The sequence below is a fragment of the Portunus trituberculatus genome, chromosome 41 (assembly GCF_017591435.1).
Source record: "Portunus trituberculatus isolate SZX2019 chromosome 41, ASM1759143v1, whole genome shotgun sequence".
Taxonomy (NCBI): domain Eukaryota; kingdom Metazoa; phylum Arthropoda; class Malacostraca; order Decapoda; family Portunidae; genus Portunus; species Portunus trituberculatus.
Window position 1 is genome coordinate 24645204 of NC_059295.1, and position 15000 is coordinate 24660203.

Genomic DNA, 15000 nt, shown 5'->3' on the forward strand with positions numbered 1-15000 from the left:
ACATCAGATTGTGGTGTAATAGGTGTTATAATTGTAATGCCAAAAACTACATTACTTCTTTAGCCACTGCCTTGAATATATCGGTAAACAGTGCAACGTAATGCATACATTATATAATTGGCTTCTATTGGGTTCCCTTTTACTCTGATACAGGTGTGCTCCCCACGCGCCATACTAGCTTGAAATCCCCTTGCTGGATGATGGATGACCAGTGCCTCTTGTGCCGCAGGTACGTGTTGGTTGGACTCACAAGAGACGAGCTGGACGCCCTCACGCTCACTCACAAGGGAAGGAAGACAGAACACTTGGTGGGTCTCGTGCAGGTGAGGTGTAACACTGTACTGTGAGAGAGCATCGATCTCCGCCACACTGCTTTCATCGTTTAAAAGTAGCGGGTATTGCCGCTACTCGACGGCAAAAAAAAAAAAAAAAAAAAAAAGTGTTTCTTCATGTGTATCAAGAGGTCCGGCGGAAAACTTATCTATCAGTTTATGACTCGCACACGTCCATTAACATGCATGGCTTTGAATTAAATGAACAGGTTATGCATAACTTATCTTGTCTAGTCACCACACAAAAATGTATAGAGTGTGTAAATCTTCAGGTAAAGCATCATATATTCATACCATAGACAAGGAAACAAATAACAGTTGAAAGACATATCTAAAAGCGATATCTTACTTGCTAACTCTGGAACTCCCTACCTGTTTAAGAATTTTCCTGTACTTGCCTATTGCTTGAGCTTCTTCACGAAGAATTAAAAAAAGTTCTTTAATGTAGGTTTTCCTTTTGGCAATACTCCTTGAGGTCTGGGACATTCAGTGTACTTGTTTTCTGCTTTTTTGTAACACTTGGTCAGTCACTCTGAAATAGAAAATGCTAGACAGTAGACTGAAAGAATTACATTAACCTTACGTGTTATAATGCAGTGTTACTTCTATCTCCAGTCTGATAAAGCTGGAGAGTGGGAGGTGTACATCAACCAGCTGTACTGGGGCCCTGGTATGAGGCTACACGCTACCTGGAAGAACGGTCGCTTCTCCTCCCCAGTCTCGCCCTTCATAGACAAGATCTCCGACATCCGAGGCTCTGTCCTGAAGGTAGTGAAGCTCGTTGTAGACATGAGTAGCAGTATAATGACAACTAACACTCACCTCTTTTCCGTTTAACGTTTTGCCTCAATCTTAATCAGTCTGATTTTGTAAAATGGTACTCGATAAACAGATCAGAAACCTTAAGAATAAAGATAAATGCTAAACACAACGACGATCTATTACTTGAATATTGGCCGTGACTATATTTTTTTTCATTTTTTTTTTTCAAGTCACGCGTATAAATGATATGGACGAGTAAGATCGTGGCCATTAGTGGATTAACGTTCTGTAATCCCTTTCATTGTGTTTGTAGTTTTATTCATCATCTTATCAGATAAAATCTATCCCTTGTTAGGTTTCCTTAAGGAGACAGCAAGGGTGACTGACTTGAGATCAGGATAACTATGAGTGCACTGGAAGGAAGCCCGGAAAATTACTCAATTTGTGACTGCTGATCTTCCATTTGTCCATCATGGTTATGGCTGTGCACTCAATTGACAGTGTTTAAGTGAGAGTAACTCATTCTTTGACTGCTCTTCAAGTTATTCAACATCTCAGCGCCGAGAGCGATGTCGGAGTGGGAGTTATTCAATCTGTGACTATCTCCTCAAGTTGATGATCCTGACGGTGCAGATAGCGATGTTTGAGTGGGAGCCGAGCACGTTGTACCGCCGCAATGAGGGGGGCGTCCTGGAGTATCTGTACGGCCGCGACATCGAGGTGATCAGGGCACTGGCAGACGTGTTCAACTTCACTGCCGAGTTTGTAGAGACTTATGACGGTCAGTAATGTTTGGTAGAGATTACACATTCTAAATTCTGCACCTCTGAAATATCGCTGGATAACAAAAAGTCTGTTCACTCGTCGCACATTTCCGCTGTCTTAGCACTCTCGGCTCTAAGTATAAGTTTTAGAATATGGTGTCTACACAGAAGGAAAACACAAAACACAGAGGTGAGAGTAGCAGGTTAGTTGACTTCTAGCCACAAGAGTACACCTTTATTACATGCTAACATGATAATATGCTATGCTAATGGATATGGAGATAAATAAATGATACGACTGATTCAGATGTTGATTTTGATGGGTCTCGACTAGAGTTCCGCTGGTTTGCTATACGAGTGTTACGGATGTGTTCCGAACCCACATGTGTCGCTGTTGATAGGAGTGAAGCAGGGCGGTGATTTGAATATAGGTGGTTATATTCTCTAAGTTTACTGGTGTGATTTCATGATTGTCGTAGATGAATATTGAATACTAACCTAAACAGCTTCTTGCCTTGATTGCTAAATGGTGCTTTCACGAAATTATGTGGCGTTGAAGGAGTGTCCACCATGAAACTATTAAGACAGTGATTATTTGTACAGTTTGTGAGTGCCACTTAAATGATAAGTTTTATATCATTCTTCTTTCCATTACACAACTTGGGAAGAGCGGTCACTACCTATATAATGTCTTACCGATGAACTACTGTTGTATAAGATTGCCCTCGTACATACGAGTATGGGGTTTATGTCTAATGATGGTCCAGTTCACTGATGATTGGATGCACCAAGATGTGTCATGCAATTAATTAAGCAGTGGTTGCCCTCGCCATAGTGAGTCGTTCATCATGCGTATGTATAGCATCCAGACAGTTCAAAGAGACGGGAATAATTCCTGACCATGCAATGATTCAATTACCTGAGTAGATTGTTGTCCTTATGCGGCTCGGTGTGTAAGGACTAAGGACACTCAGAGAAGTGGGACATCTTGGTTCCCCGAGCTAAAGGGACTGCCTGGAGTCATACGCTTTCACTGTTTAGTTCCATATTGCACTTATACCTTAACGGCTTAATTTCAAGCGGTGAATGGCAACACACGCACGCACGCATGGTGGTCAGAGCAGACATACAACAGAACTCTGACCTGCTTGTGCTTTTATGATGGTATCCTGTTTAGATATACTTCTACCAACAGGAAATGACAGCAATGATGATTACAATTCTTCTCCAGGTGAGAAATGGGGCTACCCGCTGTCCAACGGATCCTGGACTGGCCTGGTGGGGATGCTGGGGCGGGCAGACGCCGAGCTCGCCATCTCAAACTTGTTCGTTAGCTCGTTGGAAGGCCGCGACGAGTACCAAGGCTACACCAACTTCTTTGACACTGACGTAAGCCCATACTCCTCTGAATACTGTTATCGTGGTGAAAGCTTGTCAGTATTACACATCATGCGTCATAATGGACTGCTCACCGCGGAAAATGGCTCACATGCTGTGTACAGTATTCTGTTCTTCATTTCAACTACATACGTGTCAGAAAATAAGCAGCGACAGAAATAACACTTTGCGAGTCTTGTCACCAGTGGAAAGCTCGAAAGTTTTTTTTTTTATGTAAGAGGGGCAACTGGCCAAGGATAGCAAAAAATGAAAAAAAAAGGCCCACTTGGTTGCCAGTTCCCTTAAAAGTGAAGAGAGTTAACCAAAATTCAGGGACAAATGTTTATACACCTCTCTCTTAAAAGAAGTCAAACCGTAGGAAGATGGAAATACAGAAGCAGGCAAGGAGTTCCAGAGTTTGCCAAAGAAATTAGCCCAGAAATTCCCGTGAAAAGCCCACATGGTATAAAAAAAAAAAAAAAAAAAGGTATGAATGATTGAGAATACTGGTTAACTCTTGCATTAGGAATTGGACAGAATAGGGATGAGAGGAAGAAGAAAGCCTTGTGCAGCGAGGGAGCAGGAGGAGGGGAGGCATGCATGCAGTTAGCAAGATCAGTAGAGTAGTTAGCATGAAAATAGTGATAAAAGATAAAAAGAGATGCAACATTTCGGCGGTGAGAAAGAGGCTGAAGACAGTCAGAGGAGGGAAGTTTTTTTTTTTTTTTTCTTTATACCATGTGGGCTTTTCACGGGAATTTATGGGCTACAGGGGATGAGTTGATGAGACGAAAAGCTTTTGATTCCACCCTATCTAATAAAACTGTGTAAGTGGACCTCACCCCCCTCCAAACATGCGAAGAGTACTCCATGCAAGGACGAATAAGGCCCATGTACAGAGTTAGCAGGCGGAGACGCCTCAGAACGCCCTTGCTACTATCGCTTTCATTACATTTTTCACTAAGGAACCTCTTTAAAATTCCCTTACAATGAATATATCGATTTTTTTTTTTTTTTTTTATGCAAGAGGGGAAACCGACCAATGCAACAAACAATATGTTAGATTTATTCCATAAGTTTGTCATATATGATAAATTTCAGAATATAAGACTCTCCTTGCCTATCTATGCGTGTCTGCATGGTAACTGTATGCCAGGATGTGCAATTTCTTTAAGTAGTATTCACAGGTACGTACATCCTTGGAGTTACCGTACCTCGGAAAACTTGCCTTCATTACAAAATAGATGGTTTTAACCTCGCATATTTGCATTACACAATTCGATCACTACATACTGCATTACATATTGCATTACATATTACAGGGAGGCAGTGGCGTAGTGGATAGGGTAGCCGTCCACGCGTAGGTTCGAATCCCACCCTACCGCTTTTGAAGCTTTGCCATTTGTCGAGTGGTTTAAAGTTACCTTCATGTCACCAAAGATACTCAGGTTCTAGGTTGTTACACGAAAGATGCGTTGGGGTGGTGGTATGTACCCTAATTTGGGTACCATTATTAATAAATTTGCCTGCGCCACTAATGGGTGGAAGCTGAGCAGCGCTTCCCACATAATTATACTCTTCAAGTATGCCTACAGGAGTTATAGGCCATAACGAATAAAAAAAAAAATCTTTTGCATCCATATCTTTTGCCTGTACTGGCAGTACTCGTGCTTCCTAATCCGTACGGAGCCGCCCCTACCACGATGGCAGTCCCCCGGCCTGCCCTACACTCTGTCCACCTGGCTGGCCATCCTGGGCAGCCTGCTTGTCATTGGCGTCATTTTCAACTTGGTGGCCTTGGCAGCAGCTGACGGGTGAGTGTTACTAAGCATCGTGTATTGCAGTATGATCTTATTGCTAAGAGAGAGAGAGAGAGAGAGAGAGAGAGAGAGAGAGAGTATGAACTTACATTAATAATGAAAAAAAAAAAAAAAAACTCTTCCTGGTCCCCAACAGTCCTGACGAGGAAGAGGAGAGTGTCAATCTGAAAAGGTTCCCCGCCGCAATGCTGTTCACCATCAGCCTTCACCTGCAAGAGCCGTACCCTGCACTGCCTCGTCGCCAGGCCACGCGCATCATGGTGGCCTTCATGCTCATATATACCTTCATTCTCGCCAAGTCCTACTCTTGCAACCTGACGGCCTTTCTCACCGTGGCTAGGCAACCAACTGGCATAGATACAATTAAAGAATTGTTTGAATCATCTCTTCCTTTGTTTGAGAACACTAACTACGTGAAAGCTTCATTGGTGCAGTCCCCGAACATTTACTTACGTGTGAGTTGCTTGGTATTCGTATTCTTGAGTTTTATATTTCAAGTCTAACACTCGATACGCAGTAATTCAATTAAAAAAAAAATCATATGTATTGTACACTTAAGATCATTCCTTTCGATCCTTCTACTTTACCGGCCAGAGCACTTCGGTAGATTTTTTTTTTTTTTTTCCTGTTTCTTGTATGAAAAAAAGGGATCTAGTAGAAGAACGGGAATGACTTGACCCAACTCTTATAAATGTTTATCACACTTTCATTCAACTGCCAGGGTTTGGTGGAGCGGCACACGCTGGTGAAGGACTTGCGCGAGATCATGAAGTTGGTCCGCAAGGGTAAAGGTGTGGCCGTAGTGAACCGCAGCACCAAAGAGTTTAACATCAACACTCAGCTGCATCACTCCGAGGGAGCCTACCAGACCCGGATGATGAAGGTGGTGACAGCTTAGTAAACACTTAGTGGACCCTATCTATAAACGCTTTGCTCTCTCACCAAGACAATTTTCATAAGCCACGGTGATAATTACTTGGGTTCTCAAGAGTGTTTCTCATATTGAAAGTGCAGAAATCTTGTTAACCTATCATTAAAACGTTCTAGAAAATCCGAGAAACTTCAACTAGACCCTTTTCAAAGTCTGCAGATGCTGTGCAGAAGTGTCTTTTGATAGGGACCATTAACTGTAAGATGAAGTACTGTAGAGTAAAATAAGCTTTCGAGTGTCACCTTTGATTGAAGTGTCCCCCTCACTGCTTCCAGGAATGTTTCACTGTGTATACTGTGGCTGTTGGTATCCGCTCCCACTCCCCGCTCAAGTACCTCTTTGACAAGGCCATCAGCAAGATCTTTGAGAGCGGTTTGGTCACATACTGGAAACTAGATTCTTACACTCTGTTTAAGAAGGTATCTATAGATCTATATGACATTTTCAGCTTCATGTTGATGTGCAAAAGACACTTAACGCCTACATTCTCGTCAAATACACTCAGTTTAGGGAGGCAATTACATCTGTACGACATTTTCAGCTTGATAGTATGAAGAAAGCACTTAATTTAACGTAATATATTTGTCAGGTATACACGGTTCAAGAAAATATATAATTTGATCAGTGAGACATCTTTCGAGCTGCTTAACGCCATTACATTCATCAGGTTATCAGTAATGGCATCACACTGCTATAAAAACTGTAACACAAAAACCAGCATAACACTTATTCATCCCTCGACTGAGCCAGAGAACTAGTCATAAACACTGCGTTTGATATACTGTACAAGACTATAGATCAATTTGCGGTGTATATAAACTGAAAATATACAATGGATTGGGAGGAGGGGGGGTTGCTTAACAATATGCTTAGGGAAACTACCATACTATTTATTAATGGGTCGCAACATGGTAACAAGCGCGATGAGGCGGTATCGGCCCGTGCGCGGTGGCTTGAGGGGCACCTACATGTTATCTATGGTGTCCTGTAGCACGTGTGGTTTGGTAGGGAAAGGTGCGTCAGAGGGAGCGTAGGGACGGGTGTCACAGCATTCCCCACCCCTAACTTATGCAGGGCTTTTTAGTATCAGGTTGTCAGTCTGGGCCAAGGATGAAGGAAGAATGGACGTGCTGAGGAGTGGTAAAGAGGGATAACGACTAGAGAGCAGAGAAAGAAAGAAATTGGGACAGAATTATGAGAGGAAGATAATAACAAGTGATAATAATAATAATGATAATGATAAGAAAATAATAATAATAATAATAATGGTAATAATAATGATAGTAATTACACACTTGCTGCCCAATGAGTAGAAAGTCTATAGGCCTATCACTGGGTATACTTGGGGTAGCCTACTCCTGTTCTCCACTCTGCACCCAACACTCTCTCTCTCTCTCTCTCTCTCTCTCTCTCATCATTATCACTATTATCATTATTATTATTATTATTATTATTGTTATTAATATTATTGTTATTATTATTATCATCATCGTGAGAGAGAGAGAGAGAGAGAGAGAGAGAGAGAGAGAGAGAGAGAGAGAGAGAGAGAGAGTCTCATAGGACAGCTTCATCTCAGGAGTAGTAATGAGGGAGAGCCAACAGACTGATGGCTTTGTTAATGACAACAGTGAGGCCAAGATCAAAGGCTTTTCCTCAAGTCCACCAAAGCAACAGTTAGTTAATGAGGTGTTTTGTTTGTCCAGGTGCCCTGGTGTGAATGAATTCAAGGAAACTGATTAGGTAGTGAGAGATAGATGTGGCTTTAATGCTGCCAGATTGTTTAACTCTTCAGTACCAGGACATGTTTTCATATTTATTCTGCTTACTATCTGGTGATTTTATACAGCTTCAGAAACTTATGTAGGAATTAAAATAGTGAAGACTCTGACCATTAAACTTCCGATCTCTGTAGAAAATTCTTAATGTAAATAAAAAAATTACTGAAAACTTTAAAGTGTTGATTGTTATTGCAGCATTCGTGATGGAAATATATCTTTCTTATACACAAGGACAAGAAAAGGCAGCTCTCGAGTCACCTGGAGTACAATGAGGGCAGTGCAGAGGAAAGGGGCAGCACCAAACTGGTTCCCCTCAGCCTGGACCACCTGCAGACTGCCTTCTATGTCCTGGCCTCCAGCTTGCTCTCCTCCACACTGATATTCATGATTGAAGTCTTCCATAAATCCAGTTAATTCTTTGAACACACAAAACTACAAATAATACTATGTGTATCTTTAGTCTTTATGAAATGTTACATCGTCTGCTGCTTTGAATGAGAAGAAATAAAAGATTCAAGTCTTTATATATATTTATACTCATTATTATTTGTTTATATATTTCCAAACAATCAAAAAGAAAAAAATGTGGTAATTGTATATATTTAATGTCAACTTTACAAGTATGAGAAATAAGACCATTAATTCAAGATGGAGTGAATGGGTGAGGGAAGAATTAGTGCATAAGCTTTTTAGGTAATAAGTGATTCAATGACTAGTTGAACAACTACCTTACTTCCTGCCTGATTGACTAAGCATTAAAAGTCACAGGATGGAAAGTGTATCATGTTAGATAAATTGCATGAAAATTAAGAAAGAGCTGGATGAAAGGGAAGAGGAATGAGGAAACACAGGAGGGACTTTACTCTCACATACACACATTTTCCAGACAATGAGACTCCTACACTCTCATCTAACCTCCTCCTCAGACTAACATTCCTACAGACACACTTACTAAAACCTGATCACCTCACCAGCACTACACCAAGACACTCCTCCACCAGTGCTCTAGTTATGGAATGAGAAAGGGATGGCAAGGGCAAATGATAGCTGAGAATTACTAAGGAATTTATTGAGGACCAAGGAAGCTGAGGACGGACACAGCTTGGGTTTGTTTGATGTGAGGTGGGTGCGAGGTTACTGAAGACATTGTGATCTGGTAGCTTTGATCTCTTTGCTCTCTTTTACAATTCATTCTAATAATTCATGTAAGATCCTCAAAAACAGCAAAAATGAGGAAGCGAATGAGCATTGCATTAATAGTTTTCTCTTCAGCTCTGTCACATAACTCGTAATTTTCACATCAATAACAATCCTTCATAAATTAACTAGAGATAGGGCTGGAATGTTAATGACTAGGAAATGTCAAAAAAAACTTTTGTAGTACCCTTGTATTTCATTTGATTGGAAAGTTTTTTTTCTCTTTTTTTTTTTTTTTTAGTCATTATTATTCACTTGTGACATCTCTAAACATTCACTTTTCTCACCAATAGAAGCTGCTGCTGCCTTCACTAACAGATAAACAGACAGGAAGGCACAAACAGGTGAAAAGTGAAAAACTAAAATCACATTTCATCTCATACCATTTACTGTTTTGTATTCAATTTTATTTGACATTCCTCTCTCTCTCTCTCTCTCTCTCTCTCTCTCTCTCTCACATCTACATTTGGATCTGCTGCTTTGGCAAGCAACAAACTAAGTGTGTTTACAAATGGTTAGTTAGGAATGTGATGATACAAAGCAGCAGATGAAGCGGTCTAATATAACGTGCCAGAATTGAAGCAATGGCTGAAAGTCTATACATAGTCTATACATAAAAACTTGGACTTTCTCTGAATTGCTTGGATACAATAGGAGTGATATGTGAATACTGATAATAATACATCATTTCTTTATTTTATAATTTACAAGCAAGTTACTTCTTGATGCAATTACTCCAATTCTTTCAGGCTGTTGGTAACACTTAAACCAAGAGAGCTCAAGTACATTTCTTCATTTCTTCCTGAAGTTCTTGCATTCTCCTCAGCACAACTCTTGCTGTATGAGAAAAGCATATGGTAATGTTCTCAAAGAAAAAAATAAATAAAGCTTAAATGTAAATTGAAATATCACCAGACTCAAATTTCAATATAAGTCACAGTCACCTTGCTTTATACCAATATCCATTTCTACATTAGCAATCATAGTCTGTAGGAGCCTCACACACACACACACACACACACACACACACACACACACACACACACACACACACACACACACACACACACAGACACACACACACACACACATTTTGGCAAGAGTGAAAGAAGAATCAGGAGGAGATGTTACAAATCAGAGAAGTGAGGGCTGCAACGAAAATGGTGCCTGAAAAAAAAAATGAGATTTTTATGAAATATTATAAAGAAGGAGTTATGAAATTTGTACCAAAGTATAAACCGAGAGAGGAAGGAAGAAAGGATTGGTTTAATGCAACTTGTGTTAAGGCTAAGGAAAAGAGAGATGTGGCTTGGAAAAGATGGAAAAGAGCAGGAATATACTAAATAAGGAGAATTATAGAGTGAGAAATGAGTATGTGAGGGTAAGGAGGAGGAAGAAAGAAAATTTGAAAAGATATTGTAGACAAGAGTAAGGAACATCCAAAATTGTTTTACAGGTTCATAAATGGTAAACTTAAAAGAGAGAGTCCATTGAAAGATTAAAAGGAGAGCAAGGGATAGTAGATGACCCTAAGAATATAGCGGAATTGCTAAATAATAGGTTTCAGCAAGTATTTACTGAAGAAACAATGTTTGTAAAGCCTCAGAATGTACAAGGAAATGTGCACATGGATGACATTAAGATACCTAAAAGGAGTTATATAAAATGTTGGAGGAACTTAAAGATGATAAAGCGATGGGACCAGATGAAGTTTCAGGAAAATTATTGAAGGAGTGTAGAGAAGAATTGATTGATCCATTATATGATATTATAAGGTGTTCATTAGAAACAGGGAAGTACCAGTAGAGTGGAAAAGAGCTGAAGTGGTGCCCATTTATAAGGGAGGCAGTAAGGAAGAGCCTCTTAACTATAGACCTGTGTCTCTAACAAGTGTGGTCGGTAAGATTTGTGAGAGGGTGATAAAGAAATATTGGATACGGTTCCTGGAGGATCATAAGTTATTATCGGATCATCAATTTGGCTTTAGGAAAGGGAGGTCATGTGTAACAAATCTACTGAGCTTTTATTCAAGAGTGGTTGACAAAATACAAGAGAGAGAGGGATGGATGGACTGTGTATATTTGGATTTAAAGAAAGCTTTTGACAAGGTACCTCACATGAGACTGCTATGGAAATTAGAGATTTATGGAGGACTGAAAGGAAAAGTGTTAAAGTGGATGGAAAACTACTTGAGATGGAGGGAGATGAGAACGGTAATAAGGGATGCAAAGTCGGACTGGTTGGTGGTGGAGAGTGGAGTCCCACAAGGCTCAGTGCTGGCACCAATACTTTTCCTTGTATATATTAATGACATGCCAGAGGGAGTAAACAGTTATATTAATTTGTTTGCGATGATGCGAAGTTGTGTAGGTGTGTGAAGAGTGAAGAAGATTGTGAAATTTTACAGGCAGATCTGGATAAGATTTGGGAGTGGAGCAAGAGGTGGCAAATGGAATTTAATCTGAGCAAAAGTCATGTGATGGAGATGGGGAAGAGTGGAAGACGGCCAAGAGGGTCATATAAGATGGGTGAAGAAGTAGTGTTGAAAAAGGTGGAAAAGGAAAAGGATTTGGGAGTGATAATACAAGACCATGGGCAGTTTGAGGCTCATATTGATAAGATGTTTGGAGAAACGTATAATTTGATAAAAATATTGGATTAGCCTTCCATTATATGGATAAAGATATGATGAAGAAATTAATTAGTACGGTAATTAGACCAAGATTGGAATATGCTGGAGTGGTTTGGTCCCCTTATAAAAGAAGCATATAAGGAAGTTGGAGAGATTGCAGAGAATGGCAACAAAAATGGTTCCGGAATTGGCAGAAATGACCTATGAGGAGAGATTAAAAGAAATGAATTTGCTTACCTTGGAACAAAGAAGAGAAAGAGGAGATTTAATACAGGTTTATAAACTGTTGAACGGACTGGATGAAGTGGATAATGAGCAAATGATGTTGAGAGAGGAAAACTTAAATAGAACTACGAGATCGCATAGTAAAAAGATAGCCAAGGAATATGCTTGAAGGATGTGAAGAAATATAGTTTCCCACAAAGATGTGTGGAGGTGTGGAATGGTTTGAGTGAGGAGGTGGTGTCAGCGAGGAGTGTGCATAGTTTTAAAGGAAAGTTGGATGTGTGTAGATATGGAGACGGGGCCACACGAGTATGATACCCAGGCCCTATAAAATTACAACTAGGTGAATACAACTAGGTGAATACACACACACACACACACACACACACACACACACACACACACACACACACACACACACACACACACACACACACACACACACACACACAAACACACACTGGAACAGAGAAGAGAGAGGGGATCTGATACAAGTTTATAAATTGATTACAAATTGATTAACGGAATGGATCAAGTGGATAATGAGAAACTAATCCTGAGAGAAGAATATGACATTAGAAGCACAAGATTGTATAGTAAGAAACTGAGGAAGGGAAGATGTCTGAGAGATGTTAAAAAATTTAGTTTCCCGCAAAGATGTGTTGAGACTTGGAACAGTTTGAGTGAGGAAGTGGTGTCAGCAAAGAGTGTAGATAGTTTTAAAGAAAAATTGGATAAGTGTAGATATGGAGACAGGGTCACACGAGCATAAAGCCCAGGCCATGTAAAACTACAACTAGGTAAATACAACTAGGTAAATACACACACACACACACACACACACACACACACACACACACACACACACACACACACACACACACACACACACACACCGCATAGTGTAGTGGTTAGCATGCTTGACTCACAACTGAGAAGGACCGGGTTCGAGTCCCAGGAAGCAGCAAGGCAAATGGGCAAGCCTCTTAATGTGTAGCCCCTGTTCACCTAGCAGAAAATAGGTACGGGATGTAACTTAAGGGGGTTGTGGCCTCGCTTTCCCGGTGTGTGGAGTGTGTTATGGTCTCAGTCCTACCCGAAGATTGGTCTATGACCTCTGAGCTCGCTCTGTAATGGGGAAGATTGGCTGGGTGACCAGCAGGCATCTGTGGTGAAACACACACACACACACACACACACACACACACACACACACACACACACACACACACACACACACGGCCCGGTAGCTCAGTGGTTAGAGCGCTGGCTTCACAAGCTAGATGACCGGGGTTCGATTCCCCAGCCGGGTGGAGATATTTGGGTGTCTCCTTTCACGTGTAGCCCCTGTTCACCTAGCAGTGAGTAGGTACGGGATGTAAATCGAGGAGTTGTGACCTTGTTGTCCCGGTGTGTGGTGTGTGCCTGGTCTCAGACCTATCCCAAGATCGAAAATAATGAGCTCTGAGCTCGTTCCGTAGAGTAACGTCTGGCTGTCTTGTCAGAGACTGCAGCAGATCAAACAGTGAATTACACACACACACACACAGTTGACTAATATAAAAGTGGCATTTCAATTCATGGACAAAGATATAATGAAAAAAATGATCACAAGCATAATACATCCAAAGCTAGAATATCCAACTGTGGTGTGGCCTCCAAACACTAAAAAGATATAAGAAGATTAGAACAGATTCAGAAGATTGTTACAATGATGGTGGTGGAAATAAAGGACCTAGCATATGAAGAAAGGCTGAAGGAAAAGGGACTGCCAACCTTACAAGATAGAAGAAAATGAGAAGACTTAATAACAATGTACAAGATAGTCAATGGCATTGAAAAGATAAACAAGGAAGACCTGGTGCTGGTGACAGAAGAAGATAGAAGGACAAGAGGACATGTAAAGAAGATTAGGATGAGGCAGTGTGTGAAGGATATTGGAAAAGTGGAATGCATTGAGAGCTGAAGTTGTTACAGCACATAATGTGCATAACTTTAAAGAAAATTGGATAAATGGAGACATGAAGACAGGACAGTATGAGCCCCGCTCGTTTCCTGTACAATACTAGGTAAACACACACACACACACACACACACACACACACACACACACACACAATATAATTTTTATATAAACTTAAGCATCCATTCACCATGTATGTATGTATGTATGTATGTACTTACACTTAATATTATTGAAGCTCAAGAATGACTTTCCCGGTGGATTTCCTCTGGCGTAAGAAATCTAAGGCTTCTGCAGTTTGGTCAATATTAAAACGTGCTGATATATGAGGGTTTATCAGGTTCATTTCATGCATGTCAATCACATCCTCAACTACTTGCCTGTAATGAAAGTACTAATTAAGTATGCATAAAATAAGATCCTCAGTTTTATAACAAATTTAACAGATCAAATGCAGTACAACACAAAAAAATATTAAATGAAAATAATAATTCTGAGGTCTAATGAGGCAATGTGGTGGCAAGTTTGTTCCAGTGTCTAGCCTCGATGCAGAAAGATCTGCGTTACACAAGTGACCAGTGCTTGATGCTGTGTGGTCAGTAAGGATCACCTCCCTCCCTCCTTGAAACCTTAGGTACATGATGGAATTAATTCGGTCTTCAAGACTGTGAATATGCATACAACCACCATGTCTCACTCCATCTAGACACTTACATGCTTTTTTGTGTGTAATTATCAATATAAATCCATTGTAGGCAGCTTGGACATCCTTTCAGCCACTGCTATCATTAATGCCTCTCACAAAATTTTTCTTTTCATTATTTTCTTTTCTGTTCTCCCCAAGTTTTATGTTATCAACAAGAAATATATATAAACAGATAGAGGCATGACTTGACATGTAGATTAAGGCTGACAGCTTCATATGGTTAGAATCCTTTCTTTCTTTATCAATACTTCGATTTTCTTACCTGTACACATCCTTATTTGCCTGCTGGTAGTGTGAGAGGGAGAGGCCAACAAGGGAGACTGCCTTGGGCAGCAGAATGCTTGTCTCTATGTGAGGTATTACACGACTGGCAAAGCCTGCTACTACCACAGTCCCTTCATGACACACCCTGAAATACACACCAGCTTATTGAAAAGCTACTGTATAACTACTAACACTTGGAAGCTTAATCTACATGGAAGACAATAATATTAAATAAGAAACTTGCACAAT

The 15000-nt window shown here is 40.4% G+C and overlaps 2 protein-coding genes and 1 long non-coding RNA gene across 5 annotated transcripts in view; 1 reads left to right on the top strand and 2 right to left on the bottom strand.

Annotated features, from left to right (window-relative positions):
* The window catches only part of LOC123516779, a 4541-nt gene extending 2856 nt beyond the window's left edge, over positions 1-1685 (bottom strand). Inside the window, exons 1-3 of the long non-coding RNA XR_006678277.1 lie at positions 1022-1685; positions 705-864; positions 1-404 (exon numbers count right to left, since the gene is read on the bottom strand). The exon at positions 1-404 is cut by the window's left edge and continues 231 nt beyond it. This is a non-coding gene — a long non-coding RNA (uncharacterized LOC123516779). The remainder of the gene's footprint in view (positions 405-704; positions 865-1021) is intronic.
* LOC123516777 (glutamate receptor ionotropic, delta-2-like) lies at positions 198-9227 on the top strand. The gene is made up of 9 exons (XM_045276418.1): positions 198-323; positions 948-1100; positions 1728-1875; positions 3090-3247; positions 4898-5049; positions 5192-5510; positions 5777-5938; positions 6262-6405; positions 7996-9227. Exons 1-9 carry the CDS (start codon positions 198-200, stop codon positions 8176-8178), a joined length of 1545 nt encoding a protein of 514 aa, XP_045132353.1. The 3' UTR covers positions 8179-9227.
* Positions 9228-9632: 405 nt separating this feature from the next.
* Positions 9633-15000, bottom strand: part of LOC123516778 (quinone oxidoreductase-like protein 2 homolog) — a 13055-nt gene continuing 7687 nt past the window's right edge. For all 3 annotated transcript variants that reach the window (XM_045276419.1, XM_045276421.1, XM_045276420.1), the window contains exons 8-10: positions 14750-14896; positions 14003-14161; positions 9633-9798 (exon numbers count right to left, since the gene is read on the bottom strand). In XM_045276419.1, coding sequence (XP_045132354.1) covers positions 14011-14161; positions 14750-14896 — 298 coding nt within the window. In that variant the 3' untranslated portion in view covers positions 9633-9798; positions 14003-14010. The remainder of the gene's footprint in view (positions 9799-14002; positions 14162-14749; positions 14897-15000) is intronic.

Bases quoted from the DNA above. Each gene is read 5' to 3' on its own strand.
- LOC123516777 (XM_045276418.1), top strand. From the start codon at position 198: ATGATGGATGACCAGTGCCTCTTGTGCCGCAGGTACGTGTTGGTTGGA. The intron at 324-947 runs GTGAGGTGTAAC...TTCTATCTCCAG, and splicing joins ACTTGGTGGGTCTCGTGCAG to TCTGATAAAGCTGGAGAGTG. The intron at 5,939-6,261 runs GTGGTGACAGCT...CACTGCTTCCAG, and splicing joins ACCAGACCCGGATGATGAAG to GAATGTTTCACTGTGTATAC.